Here is a 19,347-nt window from a genome sequence, read left to right as displayed (position 1 = left end):
TATATGATGTTGATTATCACACAATCAGTTGATATGAAGCAACTCCATTTTATTTCAAATGACATATACTTATAATTTTGATTTTACAAGAGAAGATGCAGGTGTCACAAGAAACATGAATGTTATGTCACACAAGGTAATACATTATGTGATGTAGGTAACTGTTACAAGAACTTACGTATGCTGTGTCACACAATGTAATAAATATTGTCAATCAATCTTTATTCAAGCTCCAGGCCTTTAGTACATGTGACAGAGATGCTGCACATTTATTCGATAATATCAACGAAAATGACCACGATTGCTAAAAAATATATTTTAGCCTTTGTGAAAAGAATTAGTACATACACTTTCAGATTGTACAAATGTATCATACCAAACATTTCCAAAACCACTGTTGAATAACAATTTTTTCACATCAGTTACCCAATTAGTCTTTCCATTCGTATCGTATAACATCATCATATTGTAACATTTCTGAGGGTGTCTCGATGAGTTCACTTTTTGAGGAGTTTCAGTCAGTACTTTGTGACTTTCAGCTGTGAATATATAAATTCACATTCTCTATAAACCATTTGCTAGAGGTGTTTGGTTTTACACCAAGACATTTACATGCAAATAAGTGTACCTTTTCGATATCATTAAATTGTTTTAATCCCCATATTTCATCAGATGTTAATTTTAACATCAAAGATTTTAAAGAATGACTTTTAAGATATATCACCAAGGATAATGTGTATGTATATTCTTAAATATACAAAATAAAACCTGAAAGCCTGAACTGATGCTTCTCTTAGATGAATTGACCAATTTAGACTGCTACTGAATAAACACCCAAATATTTATAGTGTGTAGTCACATTCAAACTTTCACCTTTAAAGGACCATTTTTCAATTTTGGCAAGTTTGCAACCATTTTTGAAAACAATAATCTTAGTTTGACTGTTAACAGTGAGTTTCCATTTATCATTTATACATATCATTTATCGTTAGAAGCACCTGCTTCAAGAAGCGGAATTAAATACCAATAGACCCTGTTTCCCAGGAAGTATCCCTCTTCAAAATCACATTAAAGATAAATAATGTGATGTCACGAGAACCCATGTACCATGTCATACATTGTTACAAATAATGTTATATTGGCTACCGTCACGAGAACCCATGTACTATGTCACACAGTGTTACAATTAACCTATTTGCTATGTCACACACTGTTACAAATAACCTATTTGGTATGTCACACAATGTTACAAATAAGGTGATGTTGGTCAATGTCACAAGAGCCCATGTGCAATGTCACACAATGTTACAAATAATGTTATGTTAGCTACAGTGACAAGAACCCATGTACTATGTCACAAAGTGTCACAAATAAGGTGATGTTGGTCAGTGTCACAAGAACCCATGTGCAATGTCACACAATGTTACAAAAAATGTGATGTTGGTCAGTGTCACAAGAACCTATTTGCCATTTCACATATATAATGTTACAAATAATGTTTTATTGGCTACAGTCACAAGAACCTGTTTCCTATGTCACACAATGTTACAAATAATGTGATATTGGTCATTGTCACAAGAGCCAATGTGCTATGTCACACAATGTTACAAATAATGTGATATTGGTCAATGTCACAAGAGCCAATGTGCTATGTCATACAATGTTACAAATAATGTGATATTGGTCAATGTCACAAGAGCCGATGTGCTATGTCACACAATGTTACAAATAATGTGATATTGGTCAATGTCACAAGAGCCGATGTGCTATGTCACACAATGTTACAAATAATGTGATGTCGGTCAAAGTCACAGGATCTTATATGCCATGTTAAACAATGTGATGTTGATGACTGTCACAATAATCTGTATGTACAACACAAAATAAAAATATAATGTTACACTGGTAACAGTCACAAAAAGCTATAAGGTGTGTCACACAATGTTATAAATAATGTGAAGTTGGTCAATGTTACTCGATCCTCACGCAACGTAACAAATGATTATAAATTGATAGTAATCATAAGAACCAGAACGCTATGTCACACAATGTCACAGAAATGTTAGATTGGCTACAGTCACATAAAAAACGGAATGCCGTGTCGGACAATGTAACAAATGCTGTGATATCCATTAGTTACAATAATATGTATGCACTATATAACAAATAATGTTTTTGGAAGACCACCCTTGTGGGACATCCGACACTGACCTATACCTCAACTCTGTCTGATAATGCTGCGTGGTCAGGAAAGACATATTGGTAGGGCAAAGAAGGATGTTATTATTTGGATTTCTAGGCCTGACCAGCAACATCAAAATGGGATATGCGTTTTGCAACTATTTCACAATTAATGATCGGGTATGTATAAAAGCCTTTTTTATATTTGACACATGGAAACCGCTGAAATATACCTTTCAGTAATTCACTTAGGAGACAGGGGATGGTTGGCCCAGTGTGTGGCTGTTAGCGTTAGATCCCTTAGTCGTACCGGAATCGGATGCAGGAATCCTAGGGTCCTCCTGACTCTTGGTTAATAAGCATTTTATCCATGGTCCTGGGCTTCCTTAAAGTCCGAATGGTCTATGGTTTTCTTGCTACATTTACCCAATCTCATTAAAATCAAATCTTAGTTCTCGCTACCGCTAAACAAAGATCTGAGGACATCCCATTAGGGGTCACGCCAGAACGACCTTACATCCGTCCAATCAGAGCGTCGCTTACCAGATCATGAAAGTGACAGTCGGAATGTGATTTCTAATCATGCAACCTCAAAAACTTTAATATGGGGTATTCCGAACGATAGTTACAGGCTTAAAGATTGAATCCATACAGATCTAGATAATCGATTAGCCATTCCAGAATGTTCTTTTGTTCAGGTTCCAAATTTTTAATCGAGAATTTGTCAAAATATGTTTCCAAGCGTGGTCGCCAATTTGAAATTAGTGCCGTAAAGCACGAGAAAGCTGCCATCTGATTGGCCAATGTCGACTTCTTGTCAGTCATTCCATTGGTCGGTCAAAGTTCGCGCAAGGTCGGTCTGACGTGACCCCTAATGGGGTGTCCTCAGATCTTTGTTTAGCGGTAGCGAGAACTAAGATCTGATTTTAATGAGATTGACATTGACCTGACATAAACCTGACATTTAACTGAAATACTGTCAACAGCGACTCTAAACTCACTCACATTTTCTTAAAATCACTCCGTTTCAAATGTCTGTGCGTCCTTCCGGCCTTCCGAATGACTTCCGCCATATCAATTCTACATAGTTCAACAAAGGCTGCAACCAGAGTGTTGATGAGATCCCTGTCAGACTTGCCCCTGTTGGTCTGTATCCAAAACACAAGTAGTTTGAAAGCTTGACTAAAATTTTGTCGAGTTGCTTCTTCACTGACCCGGGCTATGTCAGAACTGCCAATATTCAGCTCCACCAACACTCGGTTCCATTCAGTCATGGAAAGTTGCTCGCTCAGGGCCAGTAGGCTTTTCTCGCTCAACAGAGGGTGCCCTAAACAAGCATAATAAATAAAAATAGTAAAACCATCCCCATATAATTCTGATGATTGTTGATGTACTTTTAGACTATGTCCAATGAATGAGTGAGTTGGGTTTAACGCCGCTTTTAACAGAATTCAAGTTATATCGCGGCGTGTCAGCTAAATGTGGGAGGAAAGCCCGAAGTGATGCAGGTCTCAGACGTTTACCACTTCGGTGAAACCCACGAGCACGGGTATGGTGCTGACAAACCTAGAAACATAATCGGGGCGAACCGGGATTCGAACCCAAAATCATAGTTTTCTGGCGCGCCTAGGGGACGCAACTCTGCAGAGTGAATTGCGGCGCCTTAGACGACTGGGCCACCCGTGCTGCCCCATGTCCAATGACCTGGTACCAAATTTTAGTCTTGGTCTACACGTTGTAAGCAGTGCCTTGTGTGATTTTGACATACTTTCTCGGAGAAATTAGAATAATCAATAAAATTTAACATAGACATATTGTTTTGTGTGAATGACTTGAATCAAACAGCCAATAAACTAGAGCCAAATCCCCTCTATACATCTTCCATATGCATAGGAAGGAAAAAAGTCCCAAAATTAATAAACGTGTTATCATTTCATTAACAAATTATACACTTATCAAACATCAGAGTGTAGAGCTATATAGACGAATCATATATTTTTCATTTGTGACAAAATGATAAACTGTTGGTATAAATATTCTTACTTTTTTCGATTACTGATGCAGTGGGTGAGGCAACGGTTGACTCTGACTTCAATGACACTGCACGACTAACTGGCCTGTCAAACATTACATTCACTTCAGAGTCCGCCTCCACAGACTGCATTGTACTTGTTGACTGGCGGGTTACTGGCCTGCTGTCATCCCACTGGCTGTCGGGGGTATCTAACCCTTTGAAGACCACCCTTGTTACTGGGACATCCGACACTGGCCTATACTTCAACTCGGCCTGGTAATGCTGAAAGGTCGGGAAACAGACACTGGTGGGACAAAGAAGGGTGTTCTTGGGGTTTCTAGTTCCAAGGCCAAGATCGAAATGGATAGAGTGGACCCACCGTCCTCTTCCTCCTCTGAAGTTGATGACGCTGTAAGCTGACGACGAGACCCGTGTCTGTAGAGGGAAGCTGACGTTATTGGTCGAAGCTGCTTTCACGAACGTGAGGTTATAGATTTTACGTGGGACACATGAGACATGGGCGAGATTTCCGCCAAGCTCGATCTTGATCCTTTCTCTGTCCGACACTGGAATGTCACGGGATCTGCTCATCTCGATCTCCTTCATGCCTGCTCTACGATGTATCCGGATGACCTTCTCTGCCTTACAAGACTCAACGACGTCCAGGAGGACTGTAGGTCCTATAGTACGCACCTTGATGAAGGACAGAAGGGTACAGAGGTTCTCCTTTCCGGCCAAGATGCGGGCAGCTGTCAAGACATCTTGGTTGGAGGCAGATTTGTTTTTACGGACGGCACTATAGCTTAATACATAAAAAAGTAAGCGTGAGGGTGTCTTAATCTATTTTACCAACACTAATGGGCTTTACATACTTAACCCCTGTGGTAATTGAACCATGTCTTCAATGAGCCTTGTATACTCTTTAACCACTTGTTGTCTTAACGCCCGGAAACAAGAACAGCCATATCACAATATCAGCTCAATGTCATGTTTCCATTTGTTCTGTTAATGGTCAGATGTCAGACGTATGTCAGCAACGTTTGTTTGTCTGTTTGTTTTTTAACGCCGCACTCAGCAATATTCCTGCTATAGGACGGCGGTCTGTAAATAATCGAGTCTGGACCAGTCAATCCGGTGATTGATATCATTACATCGATCCACGCAATTGTGATACGATGACATGCATCAACCAAGTCAGTGAGCTTGTATCTTGTTTAATATGCATCTCCAATAATTTACAAAAATGGTCATTATCATATCAACAATCTTCTTTTTATTTATTCCTTTAAAATTGTTGTTCAACGTCGCAACAGGTTAGCTGTATCATGGCGATGAAAAACATCATGAACATAGATCTATGCAATTGGGTGAGTGAGTGAGTGAGTGAGTGAGTGAGTATAGTTTTACCCCGCTTTTTGGCCTTATTCCAGCAATATCACGCTTTAACCACCAGGCTACCCGACCGCCCTATGCAATTGGGACATGCACCAACCACTTCCCGTTACGCCTCTTACGACAGGTATGGGTTGCTGAAGATCAATTCTAATCCGGATCTTCACGGGTGATCAGCAAATAAAAAATGTCAACGTCAGAGAACATAAATCTCGATTATTCGCCGGAACAGAATGTACTGGGCGGAAAGAAAGAAAGACAGGGGTCAGAAAAAGATAAAATGTTACAAAGAAACCCGTTATTTCGGAGCATGGAAATTCAATTGCAGATTAAAAAATTAACCCAAATGCACCAAAGGACAACTCTATACCCATCATATGATTGTAGGAATTAATGGTATTAATGAGTTCAATGGGAAGGCCCAGGCAAATGGATTCACTGTAGTTATGTAAAACGTTAATGAAACCCTAATGTTTCCGGAAAGACAAAAAAGGATAACCGACAAAATCAATCAACCAGATGGGCTGGTGGTTTGGGTGTATATGAAGATGAAACGGATCATACCCTGAGAAATGCTTGACAGGAATGCTGTAAGAGCTCTCCTCCCTTGTCGGTTCATCCTGAACGATTTCTACTTCATCGCCCTCCCATCTGAGGAACACCACTTCCCCTTCCACCTCTTCTTCCCCATCATCATCCCCCGACTTGTGTATGGGAAGACAGACCTCCACGAGATGCTTGAGGCACGTGTCATGCACGTGTTTCACGTGCAGTGTTGTGGTGAAGCCAAGGATGCAGTTAAAGGTGGAAGGATTGTAGGTCTTGTATTTCTTACTCCTCTTGGGGTCAACTGTCTCCACCTTGACGGATGAAACATGGATGGTTTACGTGGCATGTTTGTAAAAATAATAATAATAATAATAATAATAATAATAATAATAATAATGACGACGACGACTACGACAATGCTACTACTACTTTTACTACTACTACTACTACTACTACTACTACTACTACTACTACTACTACTACTACTACTTGATTTTGATCCCTACTGTGATGGCAATACGATAACGAATCCTTTTAAAATGGTATACATACTATGAACTTAAAATTTGTATCTTTCTCCACGGTGCCTTCTGGGAAACTGACTGTGACGTGTTGATCTTTATCAGAGACAAAATTGAATCCCTTAGGAGTGATAACATGCTCTTCTGGCTTGAGTCTCGCAATCACGCACAGAGACTTGAACTCCTTGATGCTTGCCTTGGCGTTGCGGTTCTATATTAAAACAGGAACACCTTACAACAGCATCAATCAAACGAATTCTATTTTGTTTCATGTATTATCAAAGACGACAACAAATTGTTAGAACTCTTTGTAGACAGAAATTTCTCGTTAGCAATTATTATTTGAGTTTATCACTTGGATCTCATTGTCAACCATTCGAATGATGCTTGTTTTTGACGAAAACGAATGCCATCATGATACTGAGTGAGTGAGTGAGTGTGGTTTTACGCCGCTTTTAGCAATATTCCAGCAATATCACGGCGGAGGACACCGGAAATGGGCTTCACACATTGTACCCATGTCGGGAATCGAACCCGGGTCTTCGGCGTGACGAGCGAACGCTTTAACCACAAGGCTACCCGACCGCCCCTCCATCATGATACTGCAATCATGATCCCTGTTAATATAGATTTGTTACTTTAATGACATTTGATTCTTTACACTATTCCAGCATTTATTCTGATTGAACCCTTTCTGTGCGTGTATTGAACTTCCATAAGTATGGTTCATGAAGTCAGGTGAATGTCCAACCTTGTATTCAGCTGGGCAGCGTGACCAGACCCCCGCATTCTCCACCATGAAAAAGAAGTCGTACATTTTCTCTGGTCGCACCTTGCTGCGTGGAATCATCACCGGGATGTTGATGATGACGTCATCAGGCATATGCATATTGTCTTTCCCGTCTGTTTCAAAGAAGTGGCTCACCAGACTCTCGCTGGAACTCAGCTGTGCGCAAATTTAACAAGAAAAGGTTGACTTTAAAGATCGATGTTTACCCGCAAACAGTCATTTATTGCAACCATGTGTAAGACACGTTCAGGCAACGTAAGTGCATCATCCATGCAGCATACCTGCAAAAACAGACACCATACCTGCAACATTCCTGCAACAAACTTGCAACGTCCATGCAACATACCTGAATCGCTCATGCAACACACATGCAAAAACAGACAACATACCTGCAACGCCCATCCAACATACTTGCAACGTCCATGCAGCATACCTGCAAAACAGACAACACACCTGCAATGTCCATGCAGCATACCTGCAACGCTCATGCAACATACCTGCAACGTTCATGCAACGACCGTGCAACATACCTGCAACGCCCATGCAACGACCGTGCAACATACCTGCAACGTTCAAGCAACGATCATGCAACATACCTGCAACGTTCATGCAACGACCGTGCAACATACCTGCAACGCCCATGCAACATACCTGCAACGCCCATGCAACATACCTGCAACGTCCATGCAACATACCTGCAACGTTCATGCAACGACCGTGCAACATACCTGCAACGCCCATGCAACATACCTGCAAAAACAGACAACATACCTGCAACGTCCATGCAACAAACCTGCTACGTCCATGCAACATACCTGCAACGTCCATGCAACGCCCATGCAACATACCTGCAACGCCCATGCAACATACCTGCAACGTTCATGCAACGACCGTGCAACATACCTGAAACGCCCATGCAACATACCTGCAAAAACAGACAACATACCTGCAACGTCCATGCAACAAACCTGCAACGTCCATGCAACATACCTGCAACGTCCATGCAACATACCTGCAACGTTCATGCAACATACCTGCAACGTCCATGCAACATACCTGCAACGCCCATGCAACGCCCATGCAACATACCTGCAACGTTCATGCAACATACCTGCAACGTTCATGCAACATACCTGCAAAGCCCATGCAACATACCTGCAACGTCCATGCAACATACCTGCAACGTCCATGCAACATACCTGCAACATTCATGCAACATACCTGCAACGTTCATGCAACGTCCATGCAACATACCTGCAACGTCCATGCAACAAACCTGCAACGTCCATGCAACATACCTGCAACGTCCATGCAACATACCTGCAACGTCCATGCAACATACCTGCAACGTCCATGCAACATACCTGCAACGTCCATGCAACATACCTGCAACGTCCATGCAACATACCTGCAACATTCATGCAACATACCTGCAACGTCCATGCAACATACCTGCAACGTCCATGCAACATACCTGCAACGTCCATGCAACATAAGTGCAACATTCATGCAACATACCAGCAACATTCATGCAACATACCTGCAACGTTCATGCAACGTCCATGCAACATACCTGTAACGTTCATGCAACATACCTGCAACGTCCATGCAACATACCTGCAACGTTCATGCAACGCCCATGCAACATACCTGCAACGTTCATGCAACATACCTGCAACGTCCATGCAACATACCTGCAACGTCCATGCAACATACCTGCAACATTCATGCAACAAACCTGCAACGTCCATGCAACATACCTGCAACGTTCATGCAACATACCTGCAACGTCCATGCAACATACCTGCAACGTTCATGCAACGCCCATGCAACATACCTGCAACGTTCATGCAACATACCTGCAACGTTCATGCAACGCCCATGCAACATACCTGCAACGTTCATGCAACATACCTGCAACGTTCATGCAACATACCTGCAACGCCCATGCAACAAACCTGCAACGTTCATGCAACATACCTGCAACGTCCATGCAACATACCTGCAACATTCATGCAACGACCGTGCAACATACCTGCAACGTCCATGCAACAAACCTGCAACGTCCATGCAACATACCTGCAACGTCCATGCAACATACCTGCAACATTCATGCAACATACCTGCAACATTCATGCAACATACCTGCAACGTTCATGCAACGCCCATGCAACAAACCTGCAACGTCCATGCAACATACCTGCAACGTCCATGCAACATACCTGCAACATTCATGCAACATACCTGCAACGTTCATGCAACGTCCATGCAACAAACCTGCAACGTCCATGCAACAAACCTGCAACGTCCATGCAACATACCTGCAACGTCCATGCAACATACCTGCAACGTCCATGCAACATACCTGCAACGTCCATGCAACATACCTGCAACGTCCATGCAACATACCTGCAACATTCATGCAACATACCTGCAACGTCCATGCAACAAACCTGCAACGTTCATGCAACATACCTGCAACGTTCATGCAACGTCCATGCAACATACCTGCAACGTCCATGCAACATACCTGCAACATTCATGCAACATACCTGCAACATTCATGCAACATACCTGCAACGTTCATGCAACGTCCATGCAACAAACCTGCAACGTCCATGCAACATACCTGCAACGTCCATGCAACATACCTGCAACATTCATGCAACAAACCTGCAACGTCCATGCAACATACCTGCAACGTCCATGCAACATACCTGCAACGTTCATGCAACATACCTGCAACGTTCATGCAACGTCCATGCAACATACCTGCAACGTCCATGCAACATACCTGCAACGTTCATGCAACGTCCATGCAACAAACCTTCAACGTCCATGCAACATACCTGCAACGTTCATGCAACATACCTGCAACGTCCATGCAACATACCTGCAACGTTCATGCAACGCCCATGCAACATACCTGCAACGTTCATGCAACATACCTGCAACGTCCATGCAACATACCTGCAACGTTCATGCAACATACCTGCAACGTCCATGCAACATACCTGCAACGTTCATGCAACATACCTGCAACGTTCATGCAACATACCTGCAACGTCCATGCAACGCCCATGCAACATACCTGTAACGTCCATGCAACATACCTGCAACGTCCATGCAACGCCCATGCAACGTCCATGCAACGCCCATGCAACATACCTGCAACGTTCATGCAACATACCTGCAACGTCCATGCAACGCCCATGCAACATACCTGCAACGTCCATGCAACATACCTGCAACGTTCAAGCAACGCCCATGCAACATACCTGCAACGTCCATGCAACATACCTGCAACGTTCATGCAACGACCGTGCAACATACCTGCAACGTCCATGCAACAAATCTGCAACGTCCATGCAACATACCTGCAACGTCCATGCAACATACCTGCAACGTCCATGCAACATACCTGCAACGTCCATGCAACATACCTGCAACCTACCAGCAACATACCTGCAACATACCTGCAACGTCCATGCAACATACCTGCAACGTCCATGCAACATACCTGCAACGTCCATGCAACATACCTGCAACCTACCAGCAACATTCATGCAACATACCTGCAACGTCCATGCAACCTACCAGCAACATTCATGCAACATACCTGCAACGTCCATGCAACATACCTGCAACCTACCAGCAACATTCAAGCAACACCTGCAACGTCCATGCAACATACCTGCAACCTACCAGCAACATTCATGCAACATACCTGCAACGTCCATGCAACATACCTGCAACCTACCAGCAACATTCATGCAACATACCTGCAACGTCCATGCAACATACCTGCAACCTACCAGCAACATTCATGCAACATACCTGCAACGTCCATGCAACATACCTGCAACCTACCAGCAACATTCATGCAACATACCTGCAACCTACCAGCAACATTCATGCAACATACCTGCAACGTCCATGCAACATACCTGCAACCTACCAGCAACATTCATGCAACATACCTGCAACGTCCATGCAACATACCTGCAACCTACCAGCAACATTCAAGCAACACCTGCAACGTCCATGCAACATACCTGCAACCTACCAGCAACATTCATGCAACATACCTGCAACGTCCATGCAACATACCTGCAACCTACCAGCAACATTCATGCAACATACCTGCAACGTCCATACAACATACCTGCAACGTCCATACAACATACCTGCAATGTGCAACAAAAATATATAAGGCACCATCATGCAACATATAGGCGACATACATGCAGAATATGTACAGGAGCATGCCAACTCCATATGTCAGCAAACGACGGCATCGTACAGACATAACTATTGCAAGAATGAATATGCAGCTTGTGGGACACAATCCAGTGAAGCAGCAAATATTAATAGTTACCATTTACTGAAAGCATTTAGCTGCAGCTCATGACCTATGGAAAATAAATAGTTTCTTGTGGGACACAATCCAGTGAAGCAGTAAATATTAATAGTTACTATTTACTGAAAGCATTTAGCTGCAGCTCATGACCTAAGGAAAATAAATAGTTTCTTGTGGGACATGAAACTATGAAGCAGCAAATATTAATAGTTACCATTTACTGAAAGCATTTAGCTGCAGCTCATGACCTATGGAAAATAAATAGTTTCTGACCCGCAACTGTACGAGCTGCCAGTTTCTCCTCGGTACATCCAGTTCTACCAGCTTACACTTCACATCTTCATGCTTCAAAGGAACATCTGCGAGCACGCCGTGACCCAGTGGCTTGATCGCTCGCTCCATAGCATCGGGACTGCTTTCGCGGGCAACAAATATATCCCTTACAAACAAAAGAGAGAGTTAAATTTTTAAATCCCTTCGGCAGTTCAGCAATATTTTGACAATGAATTGTACTGTAACAATATCTATGTATACTACTACTAATGGGGGCACAGGTGGCCCAGTCGTCTAAGGCGCCGCGATTCGCTGTGCAGAGTTGCGTCCCTTGGGCACGCCAGAAACCTGTGATTGTGGGTTCGAATCCCGGTTCACCCCGATTATGTTTCTAGGTTTGTCAGCACCATACCCGTGCTCGTGGGTTTCACCGAAGTGGTAAACGTCTGAGACCTGCAGCACTTCGGGCTCTCCTCCCACATTAAGGTGACACGCCGCGATATAACTGGAACACTGTTAAAAGCGGCGTTAAACCCAACTCACTCATTCACTCACTCACTACTACTACTACTACTACTACTACTACTACTACTACTACTACTACTACTACTACTTCTAAATACTCACCCACCCACCCACCCACCCACTCACTCACTCACTCACTCACTCACTCACTCAACGGTGGAGGTACGAATACGTTAAACTCGATTCCTATCTACAGTTTGCTTGCTGCGCATACCAACATTGGAACAGGTTTCGACCCACCACCCGTACATCCTGACCTCGTATCTTGCAGAGTTTTTACAAAGGTCCTAGTTATTTGAATGAAACGATTACTAGGATGGTGGCATATAATATTTTTTTATGGATTGATACTGTCGTGATTTTGGAATTGTGATATTGATTTCACAACTAGAGAATACCTACCCATGTTTTATGAAAATATTGAAATACAACTAAATAAATTCATATATTTGGCTCTAGATTTAGTGACACAATTATAATAATTAAATTTTTGTGAACTTCCTGTATTCTGTATTCTGATTAGCTGAATTGGTCACGTGTTATTGCATTCATTTTCCAATGAATGTAAAAAAATAAGCCACGCCAAACGAGGCGCACTACTTTTATTACTTCGGAATGTCGGTGAATCCCAATATTACAGCCGAGGGAATTCCCTTTCTGCTCACGTGTATCGTCATGCACAGGACATTTAGCGACTTTCGTGCATATGCATTGTCCAAACTACCCTTTGAAACCGATGGCCGAGATTGAATGAAACAGCAAACGTGCAGGCTCGCTCGTCTGTTTGTTTTTTTCTGCTCGACTCGGTTCAACTTCTTGTCTTCGGGTTTCCTTTCTAACTAGCATTTTTCCAACTGTGTTTGACCGTAATCAGGGAAGCTATGTTTGAATCTGGCGGTAACTGACCATGTAATTTGAAACAGCCGCCTTCTCCCGGACATATTTCTTCCAGTTCGTTACAGTCTGACTGTTGCAGTTCTTTTCGCCTCTTGTCTTACCTGACAGGTCCAATGGACATTGTTTTGATCCTGCTCTCCGTTGATTGGCTACTGACAGTGTAGGCGTGTCAATTTATGTGCATAAATTAAACAATCACCTGATTCATGTCACGCCACAGTATGTATTCCTACACCTGGAATGTTTATCAATCTCGTCATTCTTGTCTGTTTTGATATATACAACTGTTTTTGGTTAAACTATTGTAGATAAAACATGTTTTATGCTGTCGAATTTAATTATAAGCAAACTTTTGTAAGAATCCGCTACGCGGATTCATACAGTTTGTACATTGGTTTTTCGATTCATACCTCAATGAACCGAAAAAAATACACAGTCCATCCTTAAATGAAAATTAAAATAAACAGTTATAATACCGCCCAACTAAGATTAGTATAGGTCATTTGTAACAATTTGGAGCTCAACAACGTCATATAACACAACCACTGCGGGGGAGCCTGCCTTCATGTTACAGACTGATTGATACACGAGGTCCGCATTAGCACTGCAGGCATGTTACCGAGCGAATCAGATATGTAACCCTGAGTAGGATTTACACAAGTGATAAGACTATCGCAACTCAGCCAAGCTCACTTTGTGAATTGAGTCCTTGCCATTGACATATCGATATTTTACTGTTACTGATTACTGTTATCAACCATGGCCAGGTCTAACTGCATATGTCATGTGTGAGTGGGTGGATTGTTCTTAAAGGGCAGTGGACATGTACAATGTAAGTGAAGCCAAAGTGACTCAACTCTTAATGGCAGACTGAGGAATTAATTAAGGAATCAATTAACCTTTAAGGAAATTTATGGGGTTGAACATTCCCAAGAAGTCAATGAAGCGTTTTTGCTAAATTCCGAATGGGTCGTTACAACACTCAGCATTCTCTCATCGAGTTTATCCCTTTTCAATGAATGGCTGGCTGAATGAGTGAGTGAGTGAGTATGGTTTTACGCCGTTTTTAGCAATATTCCAGCAATATCACGGCGGGGGACACCAGAAATGGGCTTCACACATTGTACCCATGTCGGGAATCGAACCCGGGTCTTCAGCACGACGAGCGAACGCTTTAACCACTAGGCTACCCGACCGCCCCTCTGGCTGAATGAATGAATATTGTTTTACGACGCATCAGCAATTATCCAGCTGTTAACGGAGACATCTTCCCTTTGAAGTTAAGGATGATAAACACGTTTTATTAAATTACCTGTATGAGTGAGTAGTATGTTTTTGGTTGCTTTTAGCAATATTCCAGCAGGGGACGCCAGAAATCGCCTTCACACATTGTGGGGAATCGAACCCGGGTCTTCGGCGTGACGAGCGATCGCTTTAACCATGAGGCTACCCAACCGTCGCTTACATGTTTGAAGTGGAAAGATTAGATTTTGCAGAAGCAAATGAAGTGTGTGTAATTGTACCGCCATTAGGAAGGTAGGTTTTATACACTCCAGTCCAGATGTACTTTTAGTATCTGCCAAGACCTGCCAGTGTCGCCCTAAAATCGAAAGTTATATACCAGTAGATGTTAGTGTGATCCTCAATATATTGTAAATTCTGTTATTGTATATATCGTTGATGGCCTCTCGTAACTAGTGGGGTGGCTCGTTATATTTGCTGTGTATCATTTTAGAGTATTATGATGCATGTACTGTTGTTTTATTTCTGTTTGTATCTTAATTGACTTTAATAACATATCTGTGTGTCTTTCTGTTTGTCTGTCTGGTTTTTCGAACCTGGCATTCGACCAAAGGAGCAGAGGATTTAGCAGCGAAAGGACATCTGCATCACAAGCGAGTTAAGGCAAGTCGTGACACCACTATCATACAAGCTTAATAGCTTTTGGACATCTAGCATATTTTTGTTCCTCGGTGTTTCAGGATGGGGATTCCGGAAACTATTATTTTCGTTTAGGAGCTCGACTAAAGGAAAGATACTATTTCTACAGGCCGGCTTTATATGGTCATCTTCCCGAGGCAAGGGCGTTAACTGACTTAAAAATTCCTGTTTCCACCCTTGCCAAACTAGGCTGGAACTTTCAGGCTCGATGGTAGCGCCACCAATGGCTATTACGAGCTATGTCCCTTCTATGTCCCTCCTATTGACCAATCAGATTTCATCTCTCATATCACTTGCATTTGCTTTAAACAAAAAAGCGGCGCACAGTCAAGACGATCTGATTGATATCAAGATCTACATTGTAATAAAACGAGTCTTACCCCGCATCAAATCACTTGAGCACCTTGATTAAAAACATGTAAAGATTTGCAAAATATATACGGTTTAAATGCTTTGCAAATCCTGCAGTCGACGGACATCTGCACGTTGACATGTTGTTTACTTTTTGATAATACTATTCATAAACTCGTTAGTCCAGACAAAATGTAACTCCGGAATTTCAGCCTAGTTCGGCAAGGGAGAAAACTGGACTTATATAGTCAGTTAACGCCCTTGCCTCTAGAAGATGTGATATGGCGGGTGAAATATCATTCACTCCCTCACTTCACTCATAGATATGATGTATTAATTATGTGGATGGATGGATAGAGGTTAAAGTGAGGATTGTCATGCCGTAGGCTCGCGTTCGGTTCTTCCTGTGATATAAGTGAACCATCACCACTGTTCATTGGGTTTGAGGTGAGGTGAGGTGAAATGGGGTTTAACGGCGCGTCGAAGATTATTGTACTTAAATAGCGACGTACATGCACGTGTGTGTGTGGCTGCTTGTACTAGTCCGGACTAATGCATATTAATATGGTGCTAGCCCACTGAGATACCATGCCGCAGTTTAACATGAATACACAACCAGACAGTATACTGTCTCCGAGCCGACCAGTCATTGTCTTATCCCCTTAATGCCGAACGCCAGACAGGGTAACAAGTACCATCTTTTGGTATGACGCAGCCGGGAATCGAACCCCGGACCTTTCGCTCTCCGAGCGGACGCTCTACTATTAGACCACGGAGGCGGTCGGCATTAAACTGCATCAGTCTAACGCCATCAATTCTATAAAGTCCTTCACAGACAATATGTTCATCTCCCTATGTAAATACCTCAACTAAAACATGGATTTCCTACCCAGCTTCCTCCTCTTCCTCTTCCTCTGAGGAGGAGGATACATCCTCGTTTTCATCCTCTCCCGCCATGTTGGTGTCTGGAGCTGAAGTGATGCCGACATCAGAAGATTTCCTGAACAAATTAAATACACGCCTGAAATACTAAATCGTCATACTGTAAACGGACATACGGCGCATGCTCGCAATGATATTTTACGGGACATTAATGAGTGAGTGTGTGAGTATGGTTTTACGCCGCTTTTAGCAATATTCCAGCAATATCACGGCGGGGGACACCACAAATGGGCTTCACACATTGTACCCATGTCGGGAATCGAACCCGGGTCTTCGGCATGACGAGGGAACGCTTTAACCACTAGGCTACCCGACCGCCCCACGGGACATTAATATTCGGGGGAGCAGGGGCCTCGGACTTTGGTAAACAGTATTGTTTTCGGTCACTGCTGGCTTTTGACGAACTTTACCGAACCTTTCGCGAACTCATTTAATGATTTCACGAACACCTGGTGTCAGCACTGACCTTAAGAGATTCATTCATGATCTCTTCATAAGCAAGTGCCCAACAACCTTGCAGGGTATGTAGTTGAGTTTATGAAGATACCTTCCATTTCTTTTTCATGTTCCAAAAGATGTTTTTGTTTTGTTTGTTGTTTAACGCCGTACTCAGCAACATTCCAGGTATATGATGGCGGTCTGGAAGTAATCTAGTCTGGACCAGTAATCCAGTGATTGATATCATGAGCATTGATATGGATACGATAACATACATCAACCAAGTCAGCGAGCATGACCACCCGAGCCCGTTAGTCGCCTCTAACCACAAGCACCGTCACCTTTTACGGCAAGCATGGGTTGCTGAAGACCTATTCTGCACCGGATCTTCACGGGTCGCCAAAAATCTGACATAAATGTGAATCGTCAAAGACAGAGAATAACCAGTCTCGATTATCCGACGAAATAGATGCCCTTTAAGACCACCGACCACATATCTCCGGCCACGTAGTCAGCAAGTTATCATCTGAGCTCACCTCGGAACCCATCTGCAACACTGACTTGAGCCAACAGATACGTTTTGTTTTGTTTGTTGTTTAACGCCGCACTCAGCAATATTCCAGCTATATGACGGCGGTCTGTAAATAATCGAGTCGGGACCAGACAATCCAGTTGCATAGTCACCTGTTACGGCGAGCATGGGTTGCTGAAGACCTATTCTACCCCGGATCTTCACGGGTCCCAATAGATACGTACCCATAGAGAACTTCTCCGACTTCACAACGGTCCATGTTAGTAATCCACTCACAACCTATAGCTAGACCAGTTTGTGTGCATATTGATATGGGATCTGGCTGTACACAGGTCAGGCATTGATTGAACGTTCTTAAATCAGTGTTGATAAGTATTGGTAACACAACAACGTGTGTCTCCAAACGACGAAGTGTTGTGAGTGAGTGAGTGAGTGAGTGAGTGAGTGAGTTGGTGGGTGAGTGAGTGAGTGAGTGTGTGAGTGAGTGGGGTGGGTGGGTGGGTGGGTGAGTGAGTGAGTGAGTGAGTGTGTGAGTGAGTGAGTGAATGAGTGAGTGAGTGACCAGACTTGGTCATGCACACGCTAACTGTCTGCTTCAAGATGCATGTAATTGTTTCCGGTATGTACAGTGAACCTGACTATCCAAATTACTGTAAGATCATAGTATGGAATCCTGGAAGGAGTAATGTCGCATTGTCGCGTTCTCGCCCTTTTACAAAGCATGCAGAAAGTGTCAAAATTAATCAAGGCGCGACAATGCGACAACGCGACATTAATATTTTTGCCATTTGTCGCATGGTCGCATTGTCGCGCTTTGAATAATATTTTATTATTTTTCCAAAGGAAAAAATTTCTACGACGCGACAATGCGACAAATGGTCAAAATGTCGTATTGTCGCGCTTTGGTTCATTTTGACACTTTATTCTTGTTTTTGTAAGGGCAAAAATGCGACGATGGCACAACGCGACAATGTCCCTTCTAGGATTCCATACAATAACGAGGATTCTTCATGTTTAGCAATATTCCAAAAGTTTCAGACTTTGGAGTCTACATTTCACAACTTTTGAGGTACAACCGAGCGTGCTCTGTCTCCGAAGATTTCAAAGAGCTTCAAACGACTCTATCTCAAAAGCCCATGGCCGTAGACATGTGGAAGACATTTGAAAAATTTGACGCATCAGTGATGCACCAGTCTGATGCAATTCCCTATTTAGAATTGTACCATATGTTCCCATGTCTGATGCAATTAACTCTATTGAATTGTACCATATGTTTCCGAGTTTATTCCAGGTGTACAGTTGACTAGTCTTTGTATGTGTTTGTGACGGGTGCTATCGGTGGGCAGGATACGCTCTCCTTTTCCTGAACACCTGGTATCATCACTATTTGATAGTGATAAACAAACGCATACTTATGATGATGCCAGAATCATATTATTGATTCTGCTTTTCGCAGAAATTCCTTCTGAATATCGAAAGGGTTTTGGAGCTTTTATTTGTTGCTTGATGACGCACAGCTATACTCCTGCAGTACGACGGCAAATCATAAACACTCGAAGCTTGACAAGACGATTAAGTGATCTATCATAGCAACCCACAAAACACACAAGATGAGAATGACAAAAATAAGGTAATCAATAG

The 19,347-nt window shown here is 42.7% G+C and overlaps 1 protein-coding gene across 1 annotated transcript; it reads right to left on the bottom strand.

The window, feature by feature from the left end:
- Positions 1-3,086: 3,086 nt before the first annotated feature.
- Positions 3,087-18,016, bottom strand: LOC124152994. Its single transcript, XM_046526086.2, has 8 exons — positions 17,931-18,016; positions 16,684-16,794; positions 12,081-12,246; positions 7,409-7,603; positions 6,689-6,868; positions 6,152-6,447; positions 4,225-4,997; positions 3,087-3,508 (listed from the first exon to the last, which is right to left on the bottom strand). The coding sequence occupies exons 1-8, from the start codon at positions 17,963-17,965 to the stop codon at positions 3,183-3,185; spliced, it is 2,082 nt and encodes a 693-aa protein (XP_046382042.2). The 5' UTR covers positions 17,966-18,016; the 3' UTR covers positions 3,087-3,182.
- Positions 18,017-19,347: the final 1,331 nt, after the last annotated feature.

This window comes from Haliotis rufescens, unplaced genomic scaffold (assembly GCF_023055435.1).
Source record: "Haliotis rufescens isolate VD_foot unplaced genomic scaffold, xgHalRufe1.0.p SCAF_21, whole genome shotgun sequence".
NCBI lineage: Eukaryota > Metazoa > Mollusca > Gastropoda > Lepetellida > Haliotidae > Haliotis > Haliotis rufescens.
The sequence above is the reverse complement of the archived record's forward strand: the minus strand, read 5'-3'. Positions and strand labels throughout refer to the sequence as shown.

What these genes read in the sequence shown, in the direction of transcription:
- LOC124152994 (XM_046526086.2), bottom strand. Translation starts at nt 17,965, where the DNA reads ATGGACCGTTGTGAAGTCGGAGAAGTTCTCTATGG. An exon ending in GTCGGAGAAGTTCTCTATGG is followed by an intron (nt 16,795 to 17,930) that starts GTACGTATCTAT and finishes TAATTTGTTCAG; the next exon opens with GAAATCTTCTGATGTCGGCA. An exon ending in TGCATCAGTAATCGAAAAAA is followed by an intron (nt 3,509 to 4,224) that starts GTAAGAATATTT and finishes ATGCTTGTTTAG; the next exon opens with GGCACCCTCTGTTGAGCGAG.